The sequence below is a fragment of the Brachionichthys hirsutus genome, chromosome 24, assembly GCF_040956055.1.
Source record: "Brachionichthys hirsutus isolate HB-005 chromosome 24, CSIRO-AGI_Bhir_v1, whole genome shotgun sequence".
Lineage (NCBI taxonomy): Eukaryota > Metazoa > Chordata > Actinopteri > Lophiiformes > Brachionichthyidae > Brachionichthys > Brachionichthys hirsutus.
The window spans coordinates 1,243,733-1,265,201 of record NC_090920.1 but is presented as its reverse complement, the minus strand read 5'-3'; the positions used below and the strand labels follow the sequence as shown (position 1 = coordinate 1,265,201).

Genomic DNA, 21,469 nt, shown 5'->3' with positions numbered 1-21,469 from the left:
CCGCCCCGCAGACGCCGCCAACAGATGCTCGACAATGTCTAAATGAGGATGTGGAAACGGCAAAAACAAGTCGTTTTTTGTTTTAGAGGGGGAAGCAGATGGCTGAAGCTCATTTCAAAATGTTTCACATTTCAGAAGAGCATCATTTTCCTCCCCCCCCCCCCCATCCTGAGGCAGACATTCCTCATGCCGGCTGTCTCCCGGTAAAGAGAGATGAGGTCGGCCCCGCTCTCATCATCGCTTTGGAAGTGTGTAATTATTCCATCGCCTGCATTCCTTTAAAGAATTGCTTTTTTATTTCAGCACACACACATATATATATATATATAAATATAAATGTGTGTGACTAGGACTAGCGGCTAAAGCAAATGTCAGCAGTCAAGAATGTACTTAAAGAGCTTTAATTGTGCCTTTTATAAAATTCAAACTGTGTACAAAAAAAATAAATCTGTTTTGAACTGCATCCAACGTCGTCTTGACGAGATGGTTCACGCTAATTTCTGCTAGCCGTCCTCTCATGGCCTGACCCAGATCTCCAGAACCAAGTCTGTGCTTCTTCTTCTTCTTCTTTTAAAAGCTATTTCCAGCATCGTTCAAAGAGGAAACTGAGAACAACAGCGAAGGCTCGCACGAGGATGAAAAAGAAAAAAAGAAATGGCCGTCTTTTTCTTTCCAGGTCCAGAAAACATTCATTCCTGAAGCTGACCAATCGGCAGCCTTGTTGTGTAACACTTTCATCTCATTTTACGCTGCTAAAAAAAGAGTCTTTAAAAAGGATCGCGTGAAAAAAAAAAAACGTTTAAATTGTCTGTCAAACAGACAAATTCAGTCGAGCGTCCAACACTGATAGAAAAGTCTCCAAAGTTCAGCACACGTGGTGGGCGTCGCCGTTGGGCCGCGGCCTGTTCGCCACGGGCGGGAGGGGCTTCTTGTCAAACTCTGCGGAGAGGATGTGGGAGGAGAAAGGGTTAAATCGACAATGCATAAACGAGGTTTCCTCCGCAACACCCGGACGCGCTTATCGGGCCCGACCGATGAAACGCGGGTCGTCCACGCAGGACGGCGAGTTAGCGGGAGGAAGAGGAAGAGGAGGAGGAAGGATGCGTATAAGAACGCCCGCACGCCACAGGAAGATTTACCGGAATGCCTGGAGTCCCCGAGCGGCTCCAACTTGGGCAGCCGAGACACTTTGGGCGTCGCCCATCCCACTGAAAGACAAATAAAGACACAGCGGGTCAATGGAGGCTCTTTCACAATAAAAGCCTCCCGAGTGGCTGATGATAATAGTCAGACTGACCTGGAGGAGGCGGCGGCGGGGGGGTGGGGCTCTCCGCTGGCCCGTCGTCCGCCCTCAGCGGGTCCACCCGGTGCTTCCTCTTCAGGAACAGCTTCCTCGTCTTCTTTTTGTTCGGCTCGCCTGCGACGAGGACGTTTGTTATCGCAAAAAAAACCCCAAAAAATGAATCTTCTCCTCGCAGGATGTCCCACCGACCTGAACCGCTCTCTGGCGTTTGCCTCGCGTCGTCGTCCCCCTCTTCCCCCTCCTCCTCCTCCTCTTCCTCGCCGCCCGTCTGCAGCTCTAGTTGCGCCTTCCTCTCCTTTTCCTTATCCTCATTCTGACAAAGAGACACACACGAAACCCATAAATCCTCCCTGCCCCGATCCGAAGCCCGAAGCGAGCGCCGCACACACCTGAGCGATCACCGTGGCGATGGGCTGAAAGGGGTTGAGCGTGCCGCCGCCATCGGGCTCCTCTTCTTGCATCTCCCGTCCCTCGCGCTCCGCCTCTTCCCGTTCTCTGTGAAGTCCGCGTTTACGACCACGCCGTAAGCGCTCGTCGCCGTGACGACGTGTCGCCTCCTCACCTCTCCTCCCGTATCCGCCGCACCCTCTCCGCCCTCGCCTCCTTGTCCTGCTCCTCCCGCGCTCGCTGCTCGTCCGTGTCCTTCTGCACGCGCTCGGCGATGGCCTCGTAGTCCTTGGCGATGTTGTGGAGGAGCCACTTCAGGCCCTTCTTGATGGACTTGTCGAGCTTTTTGCCGTAGCCCAGGATGGCCGAGCACGGCTCCTGGAGGAGGAGGAGGAGGGGGAGGAGGGGCACACATGGAGGGATAAAGCTGAAACCGAACGGCGGCCCTTCATGTCATTCGACGGCTGCAGAGACACTCACGATCTGACAGAGACACTTGTTCTCGTTGACGAGCTTCTCCAACGAGAGGCTCTCGATGATGTCCGCTTCGGCCAGCGCGCCTTCCTGGTCCTGCTTGTTGGCAAGGCTGGAAGCAGAAGAAGAAGAAGAAGAGGCTGAACAGAGCCGTCCCTCTAACGGGAGCTCTGAAGACGGTTGCGTCCCGACGACTCACACCAGCACGGGCTTCCCCGCGATCCGCGGATGCTGGAGGACCTCGGCCATGGCGTCCCGCGTCTCCTGGATCCTCCGGGCGTCGCCGGAGTCCACCACGAACACGACGCCGTGCGACTCCGAGTAGTAGTTCTTCCAGATGCCGCGGATCTTCTTCCCGCCGCCCAGGTCGAAGATGGTCACCTCGAACTTCCCCTGCTTCAGGTCGATCTTGGAGAAGCCGACCGTCGGAGCGACGTCCTGGGGGTTGTCTGGAAGAAAGAGAAACGTGCAGGAAACGGAGAAAATGATGCTTTATTCAGAAAACACGGTTGAAAAAAAAAGGCTTGAAAACGTGACCCCCCCCCCGCCCCAACCTCCTTGGATTCCTCGGACGGTGGATGTCTTCCCCGCATTATCCAGTCCCACCATGACCAGAGTCACTTTCCTGTTACAGAATAAATGCGGCGAATTCATCAAAAGCAACAAAGGCGGAAGAACATCATGAGAAATTTCTCTCCAATAAAAAGACGCACGCACATAAACGATGTCGCAATGAAGGGACAGAAGGACGAGGCCTGCGGAGGAGGCCGGGCCGTGGGATTAGGCTTTCGGACTAAGTCCAGGGATCACAGGGAACACGTGGGCTTGGAATATGCGAGTATATAATCCAAGATGAAACACAAGACGCCTTCTAACAATAAAGTTAAATAGAAAATCAAACAAAACTCTTTTTTTTTTATTACAAATCATTTCAGTCAACTTCACCTCCACTTGTAATTGAACAGTTGTAACAAACCATCAGCAATAACAAACACAGACAACATTTAACACTGTGATCTTCCTCCTTAGCATTATGCTAAATCCACCGAACAGACTCTATAAACTCTAACTCGAATACAATAATAGGATCTATAACCTACCTCGCAGGCTCCTGCCAGCGTTTCAACCAGTTGCAGCAATTCGCCATCAGGCTAAACATCGCAGTCCAGCTAAAATAAATGACGGGAGCCCCCCTCCCCCCCCCCCCCAACGCCTGTTTAAGGCCCAAATTAGCTACCGAGCAAGCTAGCTCCCTCCTAGCATCTGTGTTACCAGCATTTGATGTAATCAGCGTAAACAACGCTGACGGTCCGGGTCACTGTTAATGTATTTTATATTTTTTTCAATTAATGTCATTTCAGATTTCCAAGCGTTAAAAATCCGCCTGCTAATGCTAACGTAGCTAGCGGGGGGGGGGGGGGGGAAGCTACTTATATACTAGCTTTACTGAGTCTCTCCGCGTATATCACGTCTTTTCCATAACAACGAAACCTGAACTCACCATTAAATCATTTTAAACTTCTAATATATTTCTAAATGTTTTGGAAACATTGGCTACTTAGCATTAGCTGATTCCGTAGCCGCCCGCTTTGTTTTTGTTTACGCCATCTTTTCTGCTGCTAGGCTGCAGACGTGCTTACGTCATCATACGAAATCGACAAATCACACCCATGGGGTGTTGCGTCAAGAGAGCCTCGGCAGTTCACGCGAGATTTCACTTTGTCTCGTTCCAATCCGGGCCGTCGAAGGAGAGAGAGAGAGAGAGAGACCTTCCTGGTTCAGCGGGCTCGCGACGTCACGGGTAAGATCGTTGTTATTTAACGTAAATAAAAGATAAAGTCGTCACGTTTGACCGCGATTAAATGATCATGATCGAACCTATAACCCAGTTGTCAAGGGTTTGAGGATTTAACTTACATTTCAAAATAAAATGAAAAGATGAAAAGATAACATAAACACCTGCATGCCTCTCAAACCTGGCAGGTAAATTCTAAGCGAGTTTTTTATTTATTTTTATTTTGCTTTGATTAAAAACGCAATGAGATACAACCCCAGTCTGATCTCACCTGTTGCTTTTCCACCTGCCCTCTTGAATTGAACTTTGACTACAATAAACTAAGAAGGTCATTTTTCTTCTTCTTCTATCATAAAGAAAAACCGGCGTCGACTTATATTCCTGCTGGAATTTACGAAAAAAAATTGACTGAAAGTTTGAATAAATCGAACACACATGTAAATAACATAATGAAATAATGACCCCCCCCCCATCGGTTCTTCCAGGCATCCACATGAAGCGCATCTTCGTCTACGGCACCCTGATGAAGGGGCAGCCCAACCACTATCGCCTGCTCGACGAGGCCAACGGCGCGGCGGCGTTCCTCGGCTCGGCTCGCACCATCCAGAAATTCACCCTGGTGATCGCCACCAAATACAACACCCCCTTCCTCCTCAACACCCCCTGCCAGGGCCGCAGAGTCCAGGGCGAGATCTACGCCGTGGACGACCGGATGCTGAAGTACTTGGATGACTTTGAGCGCGTCCCCACCGCGTACCAGCGGACTCTGGTGCGGCTGGAGGTGAAGGAGCCGGCGGGGGAGGGGGAGGGGGAGGAGAGGCTGGAGGCGGGGAGCCTCACGGAGGCGTACGGGTACACCAAGGCGCCGTACCCGGGGGAGTGGCTCTCGCTGCCCACCTACGAGAGGTACGACTCCTCCGGGGACCACGGGCTCACGTATGTCCTCAGAGAGCTGAGGGACCTGAATTAAAATCGACTCGACACACGTCAAGTTAAGTCAAACTGGATTTTCAGCCTCTGCTTCCTATCGTCGTCTGAACTAATTAGTTTCTCCACATCCGTCTTTAAACTCATTGTAAATAAAGACTTCTTTATCCAAGCTCGTCTTTATTAAGCGTAATAAACTTCAGAGAAGTCGTTCTTCCTTTTAAACGTTTCACAGTGTATCAGAGTACTGTACGAAAAACAAAAAACAAAAAAAGGGAAATGATGGATGATTTAGAAACTAAGTATAACATTTGCCCCTCCCCCGACCGGCTTGCGCTTCAGGTTCAAAAATGCTGATTCATCTTAATAAACATGTCTTTACACGGACGTTAAGGCAAGAAGACGTTTTATTCTAATACAGCGAGGTGCGGCTCACACCCACAGGGATGTGTGCCAACGGGGAGGGGGCGTGTCAGTACAGGTCCTTCCTGTTGCTCGGCAACGAGCGGCTGGCGGAGCAGGTGGCGCTCCGGATCACCTCCATCCACCTGGAGATTTAAAATTAGAATGACAGGGATCCAAGTAGAAATGTACTCTGCAATAAGTATTCAAAATAAATACATCTCCCCCCCCCCCCCCCCCACACACACCCACACCCACACACCCACCTTTCGAAGTTGTACTCGCTCTCCGATCGGAAGTAGTAGACGTGGGATTTAAAGTGGAGCTTGAAAACGTAGTCTTTGTGAATGTTCTCCGCCTCGGACGGGACGGTGACCGAGTACCCCAGCAGGGGGAGGCTGGCCAGGGGGTAGTCGTCCTGTGGGGGGGTAAATGATAAAATAAATATAAATCTAACTCGTGTCCTGTTGCCCCTGCTCTCGCACCAATCGCGTCTCACCTGGTGCGACTTGTAGAAGAAGAGGCTGAAGTTGGTGAAGACCACCCAGAGCTTCTGCCAGCCGTTGCTGTTCTTGAACTTCCTCAGCAGGTTGCCTGACAGCTGGTTCTGGAAACACACACAATTATTGGATGCTATTGTGGGTCCAAAGATTCCAGGATAATAGCCCCCTCAATGGTTGGAATGGCTTCTGCTCCCGCAGTACCGCTTTTAATCCGCCAGGTGTCGCCAGAGCGGATGGAAGAGGCAAACTGCTAAAAACACAAACCGGACGGGGCAATACCTCCACAGCGATGCTGAAGTCCACCATGGACACGCTGGTGTTGCGATGCCAGCAGACGTGCACGGTGGTGTTGCCGCGGTGACCCTGGCGCTCCAGAGACGAGCGCGAGCCGCAGAGCTCCTCCTCCGACTCCACCTCCGCGCCGCCGTCCTCCGCCGCCGCCCTGTTGTCGGCCGCGCCGGCGGACAGCAGGTCGGTGCTCGGGCCGCTGCTCTGCTCCGCCAGGTCGACGGCCATCCGGATGTCCTCCACCCACTGCTCCATCTCGGCCGCACAGCTGCAACACGGGCCGAGAGGTTTCCGTAAGCAGCGGCGCCCCCCCCCCCCCGTCCAAACGGAAAGACGGGCACAGCGGACGTCTTACCCGGCCGCCACCACCACGGACTGCCGCTGCCCGAAGAGGGTGAACGAATGCGGGACGCCCCACTCCTCCTCGCTTTCTCGAACCTGCGGCAGACCGGCGTTCAAACTCAAGCCCCGCCCCCCCGATAAACTCAGAGAGGAGGTGCCGGCCGCCTTACCGTCATGCCGTACAGCGGCAGCTGGCCGTGGACTTTGAACTGGTTGGACGGCGTCATCCCCCGGCTGGTGTAGACCAACGAGTCGCTGAACTGGAGCACAAAGGGGTGGGGGGGGGTGAGGACGAGAGGGGGGGGGGGGGGAAACGTGGCGATGTGGGAAAGGGTCTACCCACCAGGAAGAACATCCTCTGCTGGAGGCCCTTCCCCGAGAGCTTGCTGAGGCAGCCGAGCCGGATGAACTCCTGCGGAGGCGAAGACAAGCAGGCCATGAGGAGAGGAAGAAGAGGAGGAAGAGTCACCCCCGCCCCCCCGCCCCCAGCAGGCCGAAGTCAGAGTCTCACCCTCCCGGGAACGACGAGGTTGTCGATGCCCGTCAGGTCCTTCCTGAGCTACAGCAGCTTCTGGAAATTCTCCATCTTCATCATGGTGGCCTGGAGCTGCAGCGCCGCCTCCGAGATATCCGCCAGGGCCGCTGGAATTAGCGCCGCGCGGGGATTAGAGAGAGAGGGGGGGGAAACGCGGAAGGGCGGGCACGCACGCACACACACACACACCTCGGCAGTCCCTGAAGTCGTCGTGGGTGGGCGGGTAGTGCTTGCAGAGCCTCTCCAGGATGAGCTTGTAGTGCAGCAGGCGGTGGAGCGGCCTCAGGAGGAAGACGTTGAAGGGGAGGTAGCAAACCCGCTGCAGCTCGAAGTCGCGGCACAGAGCCTCCGCCTTCCGGCTGGACCTAAGGGGGGGGCGCTCTGGTGAAAGGGTGCTAACAAATGAAACACTCATCTGGCTCGCCCGCCCCCCCACCCACCTGCAGACCCGCTCCAGTTCGACCAGGCACTCGGAATGCTTCTGGAGGTGAACGGTCAGCTGCTGCAGGAGCAAAGGGAGAGGAAGAAAACGATGAGGAGGAAGGAGCACAAACTAAAAACCTTCGGGAGTAAGTGGGAAGTGGTTTACCCGCAGGCCCCGAATGTTCTTCAGGAGAACGTCGCAGATCCGCTGATAGTCCCCTTTGATGTGCGCGTTAGAACGTCCCTCCCTGGAAAAAGGAGGAAAAACGGTTTCGTCCGATCCACGTGCACTAGCACTTCTCCCACCAGTAGATGTCAGAGTTGAGCTTCCTTTCCGCCGCACAGCTGGAAAATTCCATTAAATAGTTTTAAGTATGACTGACCACTGCGCCAGCCGCTGCTCCACCTCTTTCAGGAACCCTCGGTGGAACCTGTGGACCGGATCGTAGCTGTCGGAGATCAGCGTCTTCACGGAGTCCGGGAAGCCCTCATCATTCCCGACGAATCCCTGAAAGGACTGCAGAGGGGGGGGGGGGGGGGACGACGACACCCATGTAAGAGATGAAAACACAGATGCATGCTGGGGTGGGGGGTGGGGTTTGTCTTCACCTCCGTGACCACCTGCAGGTCTTTGAGGTAGGTCCGCTCCGTGGTCAACAGCTCCTTGGCTATGAAGTAGGCCTTGTCTGTGGGAAACTTCTGGCCACAAACAAGAAGGAGGAGATCCATCCATCCATAAATTCTTTTTTTTTTTATTATTATCTTAAAGCCCGTCTGTCAAGTTTCTGGGATTTTGCACACCTTCCTCCTCGCCTCCTCCTCGTCGTCGTTGCGGACGCATCCGGCGTCGGTGAGCAGCGGGCTGGTGAGAGGCGACAGCTGCTGACCTTCAGGGCCCGGGCCGAGGATGCCGGCGCAGCCCACTCCCTGTCCGTTTACCTGGCCGTTGCCGTTGACGACCACGTGGGGACCGCCGACTGGAGAATCCTCCGAGCCGGGACTTTCTGTGGGGGGGCAAACAAAAAAGGTGGCGGGAAAATAACAGTGTGAGATCAGACAGAATGAGGGGCGGAGTTTAAATATTAAGGCACTAGATTTAAAAACTGTCCTGAAATTACGCCTCTGTTGGAATCCATGTCCAAATATGGCCAGAAGGAAGGTGAGAAAAGAAGGGAGAAACCAATTAGCGACAAATGCTACATAGATGCTAGCAAGGCGCTATGGATTAGATCAGAGATTTTCAAAGGATAGAGACAAATAATGCAGTCATGCGTGTTAGAAATGATCGTTGATAGATTTGGTCACATGATCAATACAATCTGCTGTTTTTATAAAATAGATCTGATCATTTGAACAGGAATTAAAAAGTTAGAGGTACTTTGTCTACGCTACAATCACTACAGCGGTTGAGACTGTATACTTGCCCCCCCCCGGTGCAAAGTTTCCAAAGAATCCGTTTACCCACCAAATGGGTAAAAACCATGGCAACCACTGAGGGCGGAGCTGTGATAAGAGAACTTACAGAAAAAACAACAACAACCACACAAAAGAAAAACACATCCTCTACTCTAAAGTCCAACGACAACAACACAAGACAAGTGTGGGAGGAGCCACAATTCAAGCAGGGTGTGGAGGTGGGCGTGGTAGGGGCGGAGCATGTCAAAAAAAAAAAATCCAGAGTCCCTCTGCTTAGAAACACGCAAGGTGTTTTTTTTGTTCTTGTTTTATTGACACTCGTGCACACAATCAGTTACAGTGTTAAAAAGAGAGAAGAAATTAGTATAAACTTTTAAAAGGAGTAACAAGACAGCGAGCGTGTGTGTCGGAATAAAAAGGTTTCAACAAGAGAAGAATCATTTCAGTGCCCAAGAAAGAGGAAGAAGTTCGTCTGGATTGGCAGCTGACCTTTGCGTGTGTTTTTGATTTCATACTTGGCTCAGTCTCGCCGTGCAGCGTTTATTAAATGTGGGACACGCAAAAGCCGAGACTGTCAAATCGCCAAATCAGAAACAGCCAGACAAGCGGCGAGTCGATCAGATTTGCCCGCACGGAATATCGACTGATACCAGTCCCGCGTTTGTCCAGCGAATCCAGAGCGAATTCTGGTGATTAAACGCGTCCATTTTTGCACAAATGAATCAATAACTAAATATTTGACACAGATTAGGACACAGGTTACAGCACGAAGACAGAAATCACAATATAGCAGTGCGCCACGTGCCGATTGGTGAAAACAGGGGGGGACTCAACTCCAGCAATCACGTGCGAGGTTTTCCTGCGTGCGCGTCCTTCCCCCCCGACGATACTCAAACTTTCTTAGACAATAAAAGTCCACAAGTGTCAAAGTTTAGTTTCCACGTGCGTTAGCTTTAATATTAACTCTAATCGTTTCCCGGCTACCCTCTCCGGCTGTTCGAAATCACGCTGGAGTTGAATCCATCCTTGTTTTGTCCTTGTGGGAGGCTTCCAAATATTTTTAAAAAGAAATTATACAGACGTCAAAAAAGTTTGAAACCATTCTGAGCCCCGTGAGAAGAAAAAGCACCCCCCCCCAGCGTAAAAGTGAGTTTTAGAAAACAAAACAGAAAACAGAGCAGGACAGGAAAAAGCATAACAGCCGGGGTAACATGCATTCAGTAAAGAAAAGAAAAAGCCCCCCCTGCCCCCCCCGTACATGCTTACAGACAATCATGAAGTATGAACATTTGTTACAGAAAGGAGAAGAATGTAGAGATCCTGATCACATTTATGCAGATTTAACACCTCGATCATCTGCTTTAGGAAGCTCTGAGTATGTAACAGTATATTCACGGCACGCGGCCGATGCTGCGTTCAAGACGCCCCCCCCAAAATCTCTATTGATAATCAATACAGTTTTAGTAGGCTAGTGGGCAAATGATCGAGATGGCGACGAGGGACCTACAAATCCTTCAAATATAGCACCATCCCAAAGACAGTGAAAGATAACTGTGATTTAGCCTTTTGTGTGTGCGGGTGTTAGCATGCCAGGGGCCCAAGCTAAGCAAAGCAGATAAGCATGGATGGTCGCAGGCGTCAGAACGGTGGTTTGCTTATCGCTTGAGACCACGAAGGAAAGAAAAATGGACACCATAACCAAACCAGAAGAAGTAGAAACAACTTGCAATGCATCTTCAGTAGAAACATAGCCTGTGCTACTATCAAAAATACAGGTATGAAAGGTTAGCATCATTTTCATTGATGCAAAGCTAGAAAAAGGTTGCTAACGCTAACGACCGGTGCAAGTTCTCCCCCCCCCCATGGTGGGCAGGAATGGAACTAAAGCATAAAAAAAGGTACATTCAGGGGGGAAAAAAGATGCTAGCTCGGTTAAAACCGAATAAAAAGTTATATTTATTCTACCAAGTCAAGTTTAATCCTCTACAATTCCCTACTAATAACATTCAAATATACTGTACAATTAAAGGGGAATGTCTCTCAGTTCAACAATCTGTGTCACATTTGTAGTTTAACACAGTCACAGCCCCCACAAGCTACGCTAACGCTAACAGCTCAATGAACGCCAGCTCTTTCTTATCTTAACGTCCTTCTATTGCACAAGACGACATAATTATAAATGTGTAATAAGAGAAAAACTTTAGGACCACTATGAATTATTACAAGAAATCGCTCAATTTGTGACAAATGATCAATAAAAGCAGCAGATCCTGGTCAACAGAACAAGCTAGCAAGTGTCACGTAGCCGCTAACAGACTCCCGCCGAATGTATTTCTAACTTCTACGCTCAACGACGAGCAATCGTTAAGATTGTTTTTGCATTGATGAAGGAGGAAATAATCTTTCACAGAAAAAAAGGAAATCCACAAATCTACTTTTAAATTATGGCACGTTGTAAGGAAGACTTTTCTCGAGGCGTAAGCCGATTCTTTTGCAGAAACTCCTGACAAATATCTACAAAAAAGATCGTTTAGTATACATTAAGCTTCTCACACAAAATTTCAATACGAAAATTGTGGGTGTTTAGAAATAAATCAGTTCCTGTTAAAGCTGGAAGGTGTAAAAAGGTGTTTATAAAAGCGAATCTCTATCTAAATCGCGAGATTTGCGATTCACAGTTCCGTTCTTCCGTTTCAATAATCTATTTGAAACATTTAGAATTTTAATGGGAGATAAAATGTTGACGACTCTCCCGTTTTTCCGTCTTACATTCAGGATCGTGGCGCCCAAATGATCCTTCAGCAGCTGAAAAGCCGACCTCCTACATCTTCCTCCTTGAAGCGGTAACGCCCTTGCTCCTCTCCCTCGCCACCTCCCCCTCGCTCCAGCTGGAGACTCCCCGAGGAGAACTCGCCGCGACCCGCCGGGGACGAATCCACGCCGTTCGGGTTAACCGAATTCACGGAGCCGACGGCGACGGGATTTCCGTACGTCAGCGGCTGACTGCACGCGCTGCTTCCCGTGTCGGACTCGGAGTCGCTGGTGTCGGTGCCGCTGCTGCTGGACCCGTCGTCGATCATTTGGACCGGCTGATCCGGGTTGCTAAGCGCCGGGCTGTTCCCGCTTTTTCCCTGACGGCCGTACAACCGCTGTGCCGCTTTGGCTCGCGCCTGACCCGGAACGCCGCTGCTCCCCGTGTGATTCCCGTTAGTCGCGGTCGCCCTCCGCCCCACCGGAGCGGAGCACGGCGCCTGGCTCGCCAGCCCGGGTCGATGAGGGTTGTGGCGACGGATTGGCGTGGACGTCAGCTGACTGAGAATGAACGGGTCGGTGTCAGAACGGTTCCTCGCGCCAGTCCAGTCGTGCGGCTTGGCGAAATGCAACGGGGTGCGGCTCGCCGTGATTGGAGAGTAGCTGCCGTAGTGGTCCGGTGGGTGGGATGGCGGCGGCGGGACAGCGGGAGCGTCCACGGGGATCACTCCTGGGCGCTTATTAAAAAAATGGCCGCCGTCATCCCAACGCCAGGGATGTTGAAAAGAGCCGTTTGCCACCTCGCCGTGATGGAACGAATTCGTGCGGTGGTGGAAGCCGCCGATTACCGGGCTGGAACACTGGCTACGCGTTCCGGGCCCCGGCGGCCGGCCCGCCACCGCCGCGCCTCGCTGCTCCCGGCTCTCGTCCAGCATCGTGCTGTGGAGCGGAAGACGCCCGTCGGGCACGACCTCGCGACCCGCTAGCTCTCGCTGCCGCCGCCCAACCGCGCCCTGCTGCATCATCCCCTGGTGATTGGTGTGGTAGAACCCATTCACAACCCCAAACAGAGTCCCGGTTGGCCCCCCGTTGCCACGGCTACCCTGACTCTTACGGCTATCCGCAATACCGCCGCCGCCGTCGTGCCTCGCCGCGTCGCATTCGCTGTCTGCGTCGCTGCAGTCTATGTAAGGAATAGAGGAGGTGCTGCCTTTGTTTGCTCTGCAGGAAGGACCTGGGGCGAGGAGCTGCTGGCCCGGCGTGGACCCGGCGCCGTCGTGGTTCTGTCTGGAGCGGGTCGGGTCCGAGCCGGGGGCCGGCGGTTGGAAGCCGTTGGTGGATGACGCGGACGCCGGCGGCTCCTTTGATGGGTGACCCGGTCCGGCCGAGTCGGGCCGGTCTGCTCCCTGGACAGATGTGGCGCCCTGCAAACGAGCAAAGACGCTCCTTATACTATGGGATGGAGCACGAAGAGGAGGAATATACGGAAGCAAAGAGCGCACGGCGAAGGAAGGTCACCTCCTTTGGCACTTGCGATCTGAAGGAAGACGATCGGGGGGACACGCTGCTGCTGGAAAGGACTTTACTGTGTTTCCTGGAGAGGGAGAACGGAGGACAGACAAAAATGAAGCCTGGAAACCCCGAAAACTCCGACGCCGAACTGTCTTCACCTTTCAAACGGGACTTTCTTGAGCTCAGAGTCTTTCACGTAATCGATGATCTGCTTCTGGGTCCGACCGCTGCAGGTGCAGAGAAAGACACGCGGGTAAGGAAAGCACATGCCGGTGTCGTGTCCCCCCGTCCCGTCCTGTCCCGCCTCGCCTCCCGGTGCTTGTCCTTACCTGAACCGAAACGAGGATCCTCTGGCGAAGATGATGGGCTTGGGTTTGGGCTTGGGCTCCTCGAAGAGCCTGAAGAAGGCGTGGTACTCCACGCAGATCTTCCAGAAGATCTTGCAGCAGTCCCTGCTGGCCATGGCGAACTCCAGCGTGTCGTGGTGCGCGTTCTGCCGGGAGACGAGGACGCGAATGAAAAACAGGACCAGAAAGGGACGGGGGGGGGGGGGGACCGCGTCGCCGCGCGCACTTACGGCTGGGTCCACCCTCAACTTGATGAGGAATCTTTTGCGCTTGAAGCTCAACTTGCGAACCTTGGACCAGTTGAAGGCGTTGATTTTTGTGTAGCCCTGAAGAAGAGACGGGGAATGAAATTCCAAAACACAAACAACGTCTCTCCGGCAACCAGAAATCCACGCTCAAATAATGCACCTGGAAAACCAGCACCCCGGTGTGCGCCACCGCCAGGCTGAGCTTGGTGCCCTCCCGGTCCTTCGCCGGGTGCAGGCGGATGCCGAACATCTCCAGTCGCCGGGCGATTTCCAGCAGCTGGTAGTCGGACACGGCGGGAGTTTGTCCGCTGCGGAGGAGCAAAAGCAGAAACGCTTTAAAACGCAAAACAGTTTTCTCATTTCCTTCCTGCATCAGCTGGAGGAAGAGGAGGAGGAGGAAGAGGAGGCGGGGCGTGACCGGGACAAAAGAATCAGTCGGCAGTTTGGTTTTTAGCATTTATCTGTGGGCACATCCCCCCCCCCCCATCCCCCATGTAATTACTACTGCTATAATTGCTATGACTGTACACAGACACAGCGCTACCCGCTGCGCCACTCACACGTGCTTGCGGTGGCATTCGGTGATCTTGTCTCTGATGGCGTCCTGGTCGGGCAGGTACTTGTTGTGGAGGAGGTGCTGCCAGCTCTGGGTCTCGTCAAAGTCTCCTATCTCGGCTGTCGGGGGGAGCGGGGGGGGACAGAGAAAGAAGTGAGAGGAGGAGGAGGAGGAGGAGGGGGAGGAAACCTATTCTGTTTGTACTCTGCTGTAGATCTGGTACCGCCTGCAGATGCAGGCACCGGCGGTTACCACGGCAACAATGTCAAGTCTTTAGCCCGCCGCCGTCTGCAGGTTCTGAATTGAATCCATAACTCTTATAACCCCCCCCCCCCGATGGGCGTGGCGTTAAAACACGCACTCACACTGGACGATGTGCGACACCATCAGCGCGGCGCTGGTGTCGTTACAGATGAGGCGCCCGCAGGCCAGGTCGCGTTTGATCTGCAGGGCGAACAGATACCTGGGGGAGGGGGGGGGCAGACAAGAAAGAAAGTATTTTTAGAGATGCGAACAGAAAACGTGGCGTACAAGGTCAAGGGTCATTCTCCGTCTGTGATTAATGCCCCGAGCTTTTTTACGCTGCCGCCGTTAACCGGCGAGAGATTCGATCTCTTTTTATTTTAGCCGGAAGCGCTCCGTAGCGGCATAAAAACGGGAACGCTCGACCTCCGAGCCGCTCTGGAGTTTCCCCCGTCTCTCTAAATATTTGGTCTGCCTGCCCCCCCCATCAAAGGAAACGATGACAGCGGCGGCGTGCCGAGGCAAACAGAAGCTGCGTTGCCCACTTCCTGTTCCATCGCACGGCTCTCCTTCCAGCTGGAATAACAAATGTTTTTTAATGAGCTCGTCTCCACGGCGACGGCCTTCTAATAAAGATCTAAATATGTTGAGAGGCCGATCCGGGGGGGGGGGGACCCACCGAGTCAGCTCCTCCATCAGCTGCGTGTGGTCGGGGGGGAAGAACTTGACCACGAAGCGGAGGATGGCGTTTTTAGGCCCTGATGGAGGGACGGGGGAAAAAAGGGTTTCAGGTGGCAGAAGGGAAAAGCACGAAGAAGACGGGGGACAGGAAGACGCTCACGTCTGATCTGTCTCAGCGTCGGCTTCAGCAGGTCCAGCCAGAGCTGCGGAGGACAGACAACGAGGACAGCGTTAAAAAACAAAAGCCCCTTCCCTTCCCGGGGGGGGGGTTAGCTTTTAGCACGATAGCGGCGGATCGAAGGCAGTCACCGTCATCTTGCGCTGGTCCGTGTACTCCAGGCCGAAGTAATCGCCCTCCGCCAGGTTGAGGTGGACGCAGACCCGGTCGAACAGCGCTTTGCCCGGAGAGCGTTGCTGGAAGACAAGCAGGAAAGGAGGAGAGGACAGAGGACAGATCAATGTCAAAACGCCGGAGACACGCTGACCTTTGACCTCGCCGTGAGCGAGTTTGTGTCTCATGAACAGCTGGAGGACGCAGCTTCCGTCTGGAAAGCGTTACAGGCGTCAAAAATAACCTCCTCCGCAGAACTCCCGAAATAGACGTGGAACCAAACCCAGAATTAGCCGAGGAGGCGGCACAAGCTAAATGGTACCAGCCCCGAGTTACAGCGTAGCATTAAGCGGTTCTGGCCGTTAAATCTTAGGTTTAAAAAGGTTTAGGGGGGGACAGGAGAGGTGGACAAAAAGACAAAGTCCTGTCCTCAAGGGCTAACTAGCATGACGAGCAGGTTTATCTTCGTTTTTGCTAAACTTTGATAGAAACTCCCACGTTAGACGTCTAAAAGGTACCAGGACTTTGACCCAAACGGGACACCAAGCAAGACGAGTGGACTCGGACTCCAGAAGGAATGCAACTGCGAGATTTCCAAAGTCTGTTTGGGGCAAAAGCAATTTCCTTTATAATATGGGCAACCCCCCCCCTCTCCGTAGAGCTCCAGTAAGCCGGTGTGCTTTTCCTAAGTAATCTAAGACGCGGCGGGAATGCTGAGGGGAACCAGTGGGAATAAAAACGGGTTGGGAATGCGCTGCAACGACGGAACTGAAGCACCTGGTGAGCTTAAGCTGGGAAGAGAGGGAAAGCAGATTCCCAAACGCAAAGGCGTGGACTAAAAACAATACACTAGACGGCCAAGTAAGTTCACGGAATCCCGACTCCCGACTTTGAACTCGGACGCGAAGTCTGGAAAATGACACGTCTCGAAGTCTCGCGGGTCCCAGAAGATCACGCGGATTTGTAAAGCGAACCACATTTAAGGCCCGCCGAGTGCTTTCACTTTTCACTTCCAGCGAAGAACCAGGAGAAGTGGGATGATGTGAAACAGGAAACGCCCACACGCATCCTGTTCCCAGCAGGAAGTCTCCCCAGCACTGGGTAAACACCGGCGGCCCTCGAGTGGCTTTCACTCTCTCTTCCGATCGCCTGCCCTCTTCACTCACGACTTTTCACGACGCTTACCAGGGAGGTTCATCGCGGCTAACAAAATTAAAAAGAGGCGCTGGACGAGGGAAAGTCCGTCACGTTCCCACGATCCGGCAGAGGAAACGGTCAAGGTCGACTTGTGCCTCCTGGGTAAATGAATAGGGAAAGCGAAAGGGCGTTTAATGACAGGGCACCTCAGGCAGATCTGCCTCTGCCTCAACGTCTTAGTGGGACGGTTAGAAAAGGTCTAAAAATAGCTGGTGCTGAAAATATGTCAGCCGGACAAAGCAGAACCGGGCCCAGAACCGGGCCCTGTGGAGCTCCTTTCAGCTGAGATCACAATCCCTTCCATTCAGCAGCAGCCATCAATGAGCCTTTCTTAGCGGGCCAGAAACACACACACACACACACACTCTCGGATACACACTCGGACACATTTTAAGAAGGAGACTTTGGTCTTATCCGACATTTCTGGAATGGCGCGTTACAAAACGGGAACACCGTTTCATTCGCCCGGTTGCAGACGACGGGGGTCACGTCCTTAAAAGGCATCGCCCCCGGTTTCACACGCGGCGGGCCATCTTGGGCCTCAGCGCCCGACAAGGTCTTGACTTTTCAGGATAATTACAAGACAAGCAGGGTCAAGGAAGGAGATTTAAAACCTGTCCCGTCAGGGGAACTGTAATCTGGCTTCAAACCTGGCAACGGTTGGTGTAAAGGCTGTCCAAGAACCGCTCCAGATGTGCCACTGAGGAAAACTCATTTTAGCTTCTAGCATGGCAATGAAAGGCAAAATAAGGGACTAGTTTTCAGTGAAACCGGCTGTTCCTTCGTTCCGGGGGGGGTCTTTTTTTTATTGCCTCAAACGAGCCTTTCCGGAGCTTGAAGTCGAGATATCTTTTGAAATAAAGTTTCCGGGATCGACTTTAGCGTGAAGTGAACATTTGCGGAGTCTGTAATCCTGCACTCTGACTAATGTCGACGTGGATGGAAACCAGATGGGCGAGACTGAAGATAAGAACTCTCCAAGAGAGAGGAAAACAAGACTTTCTTCCTCCAGTCTCCTGATAAGAATTCCGATATTCCGACTCTTGACAGCGGGAACGCGCCGTTATTACTTTAGAGCTGCAGCTACCTCGCAGCTCACCGAACGCATCGTCCGCTCAGCTTCTGTCGCCCAGAACAAGTTGGTGTCGTGGAATTAAGGAACAGAAACCCCCCCCCAAGGCACAACTGGGCGGGGCCTCCTCGGCTGGCCACCAATCGCACCGTCGCGTTTAGATTAAGCTAAACGGCTTAACCTGTAATAAGTCAAAATCACTCGCTTCACACGAGATGGACACACACACACACACACACACACACACACACCAACCACAGACAATTCAATCGGGCAGCAGCAGCAAGGGAACGCAAATGTGACGCTATTAAAAAGCAGTTGCCTCCGGATGAGCATGTGGGTGCGCTCGTTTTATGCCTCCATGCAACAAAAAAGGTGCGTGGAAGGGCGGGGGGGGGGGGGGGGAGACAAGAGCAATAATACGAGCAAGAACTGCTGGAGACGTCGCCTGTTTCTCGGAGAGACAAACGGCTGGAGGCTCAAGGACACAGCGGGGGGGGGGGGGTTGAATTCCACCGAGGCTTCTCGGGGGGGGGGGTGAAGAAGAGATTAAGGAACACTTCACATATTGAAAGGAGACGCTCCTTCGCATGCTGTTGCAGCGCCAGGGCCTGATCTGGAACGGAGACCGAGGAGGGGGGGGGGGGTGATTTCCCATTGTCTTCAACATGCTCGACACGCAGGTGAAACTTTAGCATCGGCCACAAGTCTCTCCTTGAGGTTTTTTTTTTTTACGACCGCAGGAATGAGCCAGTGAAGGCAACGACTGCCATTCAAGCGCGGTGCATTCGAGGTCCTCAAGATGAAACCCATTTAACAGCTCTGTTATTAACAGCTGAACTGCAGGGCAGGTCAGAGCGTGCACGCGTTACGGACGCGCATCGGAAATACGTCTGTGGAATTCCTGCTGGTTCTCGATGAAAAGCGCGGCGAAGAAAAATAAAAATAATAAAAAAAAACAAGGAAGGAAAGGAACCCAAGTCGTCGTCGTTCAACTCAAAAGTTTCTCCATTCCATTTATTCATTGCCAAATTGCCAAGCGTGCGATCCGGAGCATACTGATCCGCTAGCGGGACGCGCCGCCGATGCTAATGCCCCCTCCTCTTTTTCCCAAAGGTGGAATAACTGAACCCTCAACTGGGGGACGCCAGTGAGCCGCCAATCCCGCCGGATCTATCGTTCAGGGATTGAGCCCCATTGGAACCCCAAATTGTCACCCCCCCCCCCTTGATGTATCGGGTGGTTTGGTCGGGATTAAGGTCAAGAAAGCGAGGGAGGAAATACGAACCAATCAGACTGCAGCGATTGATAGGAAGGAGGAGGGAAAGGCACTTCCTTCAGAATTCAATCATCTTTGATACGTTATGATAAGTTATGAATAGTGAGGCCCACGGCTTCATGTCGGGGGGGGGGGGGGGCGTCCCACACGCACGTGACCACTCGCATTCCTGCTGCCGTCTGGGGGGTTTCCAGAGGAGCCCAGGAAGGGCACAGCAGGGGGGGGGGGTGTCTGGGATGAAGATTGTAGGTGTGGCGTGTTTAAACAGGAAGCCGGCATTCCCCTGTGCGTCTCCAATTAGCCAAGATGGGACAAAAAAAAACAAAAAACGTTAAAATACGACATCCGGAACCGGATCAAAGACTCACCGGTATCTGGAAGACTTCCTGCGTGTCGTCGAGCATCTGGACCCTGATGGAGACGTGCCGCCCCGCCGCCTGGGCCGGGGGGCGCGCGCCCGGCTCCAGCGTGGACACCCCGAAGCTTTCGGCGGCGCCCAGCCTCTGCCCGGCGGCCGACGGCCTGTCGGATGGTTCCGCCATGGCGACCAGACGCTGCGGTAGGGAAGCTCTCGGGTTCACGTCTGCAGGGAGACGGGAAAAAGAAAGCGTGGTTGAGATGTCCGAGGGAACCTTTGATCCGGATTCAATCAAGACGGTGGACCAAACCACAGACCAGGACGGACGCCATCGAATTCCGCCCCCGCCCCCCCCCCACGAACACGGCCCAGGACCGGCCCAGACTTGAATCAAAGCCGCTCAAGCGGGACAGACCTTTTCACCCCCCCCCCCCCCCTCTACTTCCATCCCGTCCTCACTGAACCTCAACAGCAGACGGCCAATAGCGCTGTCAGACGGTCGGTGACATCACAGCCGAGGAATGCTACAGAGGACGGTCCCGGGGGGGGGGAGGGGGGGGGGAATGCGTGGGAATGCACTGCGAGGAAAAAGAAAGATCTCTTTGATCTTTGAAGTGAAAAAGGGGAACTCGACAGTTACTCATTACACCTGTGGGAATGTTTGATTCCCACCATCGGGCGCTCGGTATCGGCTGTTAAGCCCCGCCCACCTCAAAGATAACGATCCGGCTAAAACTCCGTTTGTCAGCCTCCATAACAAACGTCAACCGACGGAACAACGAGGGGGGGGGTCAAGCATGAGGGGAATACAGAGTGGGCCGGTCGGTCACACGGGCACAAAGGAGGCCACTGTGGGAGCAGGGGGGGGGGGGGGGCTTTAGCTCAGAGGCTCCGGGGGGGGGGGGTCCTTTCATCTGCCTTTGAACTCGTGTTTGCCGAAAGTTTTCCCAAGAGTTCCAGAGAAGAGGGAGTCGGATGCGAGCGTCCGAATTTGAATTGGGAAACCTGCGGTGAAAGGTCAATCGTGTCAGCTGATTTGACCCCCCCCCCCCCCCCCCTTATCGCATAAGTTTTGAAAGATGACGGCCACGTCGCCGAGGGGAGAGCAAGGGGGGGGGCTCGGTTTGATTGCAGCGGGTCCGAGTGTCCCAGACATCAATAACAGAATGGGGGGGTTGGTGAGCCGCCGCCGCCACCTCAGGATCTAGGACCGCCACTGCTCCCAACAGCGCACAATCAACACCTCTTGTGAGGGGCGTGGAAATAAATCAAGCCACGCCCCTCCCGAGGTAACGCAGGAGAGGTTAGCAGAGTCAATCCCGCAGGAGGGCTAAAGACGAACCTGGTCGCGTGGTGACGTGTTGATCGTGACGTGGTGACGTGTTGATCGCTGCAGGCGAGCTTGTTTTTGTTGTTATTTATTTCCTGGAAGCGCAACAGGGAATAAAAGATTTAAAAAAAGATCCGCGACGCGTTAACTTTGCGGGAATCTGTAATCGTCTTTCATTTAAAAACTCTGCTGGACCCCCCCCCCCCCTCCTAAAAACTCGGGGGGGGGGGGGGGGGGTCTGCTGCCGAGCTGGATCCCACGATCGGGCTCATCCGACAACGAGCACGAGCTTTAAACGGGAAAACGTGCGCGTGGCTGCACATAATAAATAAACCGGATTCCAAACCCGAAAGCTCGCTCCATAATCCGGACGGCGTTATTTCCTTACCCCCGGTCTTTCCTCGGGATCACACCGCCCCGTCAGGAAGCGCCTTTAATCCTCACCCCCCCCCCCCCCCCCCCCTGGAAAAAAAATAAAAAATGTCCCACCCGCTCCGTCTCAGGCGGGACAAACGTGGGACAGCGGATCTGTCCGGTGGAACAATAAAGAGGAACACACACCGTCTCCGGTCAGGCGCGGCGCTGTGGGCGGCGCCAACTGCCCCGGGCCCCGCCCACTTAGACAACCCGGCCCAGCCTCCATGACTTCAGAGGACGCGTTTGTTCTTAAATGTTTTTTTTATTATTAATTACTCAAAAATGACGTTTAAATGCTTAAAACCTTAAAGCAACTAAAACACACGCAACGAATATATATATATATAAAAGA

The 21,469-nt window shown here is 53.3% G+C and overlaps 3 protein-coding genes across 4 annotated transcripts; 1 reads left to right on the top strand and 2 right to left on the bottom strand.

Moving 5' to 3' along the window:
• Nucleotides 1–385: 385 nt before the first annotated feature.
• arl13b (ADP-ribosylation factor-like 13b) lies at nucleotides 386–3,364 on the bottom strand. 2 transcript variants are annotated; one of them, XM_068756233.1, is made up of 10 exons: nucleotides 3,265–3,364; nucleotides 2,719–2,789; nucleotides 2,364–2,613; nucleotides 2,171–2,276; nucleotides 1,866–2,068; nucleotides 1,693–1,798; nucleotides 1,493–1,616; nucleotides 1,298–1,417; nucleotides 1,140–1,208; nucleotides 386–939 (listed from the first exon to the last, which is right to left on the bottom strand). In XM_068756233.1, the coding sequence occupies exons 1-10, from the start codon at nucleotides 3,321–3,323 to the stop codon at nucleotides 866–868; spliced, it is 1,182 nt and encodes a 393-aa protein (XP_068612334.1). In that variant the 5' UTR covers nucleotides 3,324–3,364; the 3' UTR covers nucleotides 386–865. The 2 variants fall into 2 exon arrangements, with proteins under 2 accessions (XP_068612334.1, XP_068612333.1); XM_068756232.1 differs by having other exon boundaries at nucleotides 1,298–1,616.
• A 540-nt stretch (nucleotides 3,365–3,904) lies between these two features.
• On the top strand, nucleotides 3,905–5,058 carry LOC137911891 (gamma-glutamylaminecyclotransferase B-like). The gene is made up of 2 exons (XM_068756234.1): nucleotides 3,905–3,965; nucleotides 4,445–5,058. Exon 2 carries the CDS (start codon nucleotides 4,453–4,455, stop codon nucleotides 4,927–4,929), a length of 477 nt encoding a protein of 158 aa, XP_068612335.1. The 5' UTR covers nucleotides 3,905–3,965; nucleotides 4,445–4,452; the 3' UTR covers nucleotides 4,930–5,058.
• A 217-nt stretch (nucleotides 5,059–5,275) lies between these two features.
• On the bottom strand, nucleotides 5,276–21,152 carry LOC137911889 (FERM, ARHGEF and pleckstrin domain-containing protein 1-like). The gene is given in 26 exon segments (XM_068756231.1): nucleotides 5,276–5,434; nucleotides 5,555–5,706; nucleotides 5,788–5,895; nucleotides 6,071–6,347; nucleotides 6,435–6,517; nucleotides 6,592–6,681; nucleotides 6,765–7,063; nucleotides 7,146–7,321; nucleotides 7,397–7,458; nucleotides 7,546–7,627; nucleotides 7,763–7,896; nucleotides 7,989–8,078; nucleotides 8,181–8,383; nucleotides 12,781–12,970; nucleotides 13,065–13,140; nucleotides 13,217–13,285; nucleotides 13,388–13,551; nucleotides 13,636–13,731; nucleotides 13,814–13,961; nucleotides 14,214–14,328; nucleotides 14,575–14,672; nucleotides 15,132–15,210; nucleotides 15,294–15,336; nucleotides 15,443–15,547; nucleotides 19,381–19,595; nucleotides 21,089–21,152. Coding segments are annotated over 25 exon segments (3,189 nt in total). The 5' UTR covers nucleotides 19,555–19,595; nucleotides 21,089–21,152; the 3' UTR covers nucleotides 5,276–5,358.
• Between the last annotated feature and the right edge of the window lie 317 nt (nucleotides 21,153–21,469).

Excerpts from the sequence above, each read along its gene's own strand:
- arl13b (XM_068756232.1), bottom strand. The coding sequence starts at position 3,323 with ATGTTTAGCCTGATGGCGAATTGCTGCAACTGGTTGAAACGCTGGCAG. Across the intron at positions 2,614-2,718 it reads CGTCCGAGGAATCCAAGGAG|ACAACCCCCAGGACGTCGCT; the intron begins GTTGGGGCGGGG and ends TCTTTCTTCCAG. Across the intron at positions 1,209-1,297 it reads CCCGCCGCCGCCTCCTCCAG|TGGGATGGGCGACGCCCAAA; the intron begins GTCAGTCTGACT and ends TTTGTCTTTCAG.
- LOC137911891 (XM_068756234.1), top strand. The coding sequence starts at position 4,453 with ATGAAGCGCATCTTCGTCTACGGCACCCTGATGAAGGGGCAGCCCAAC.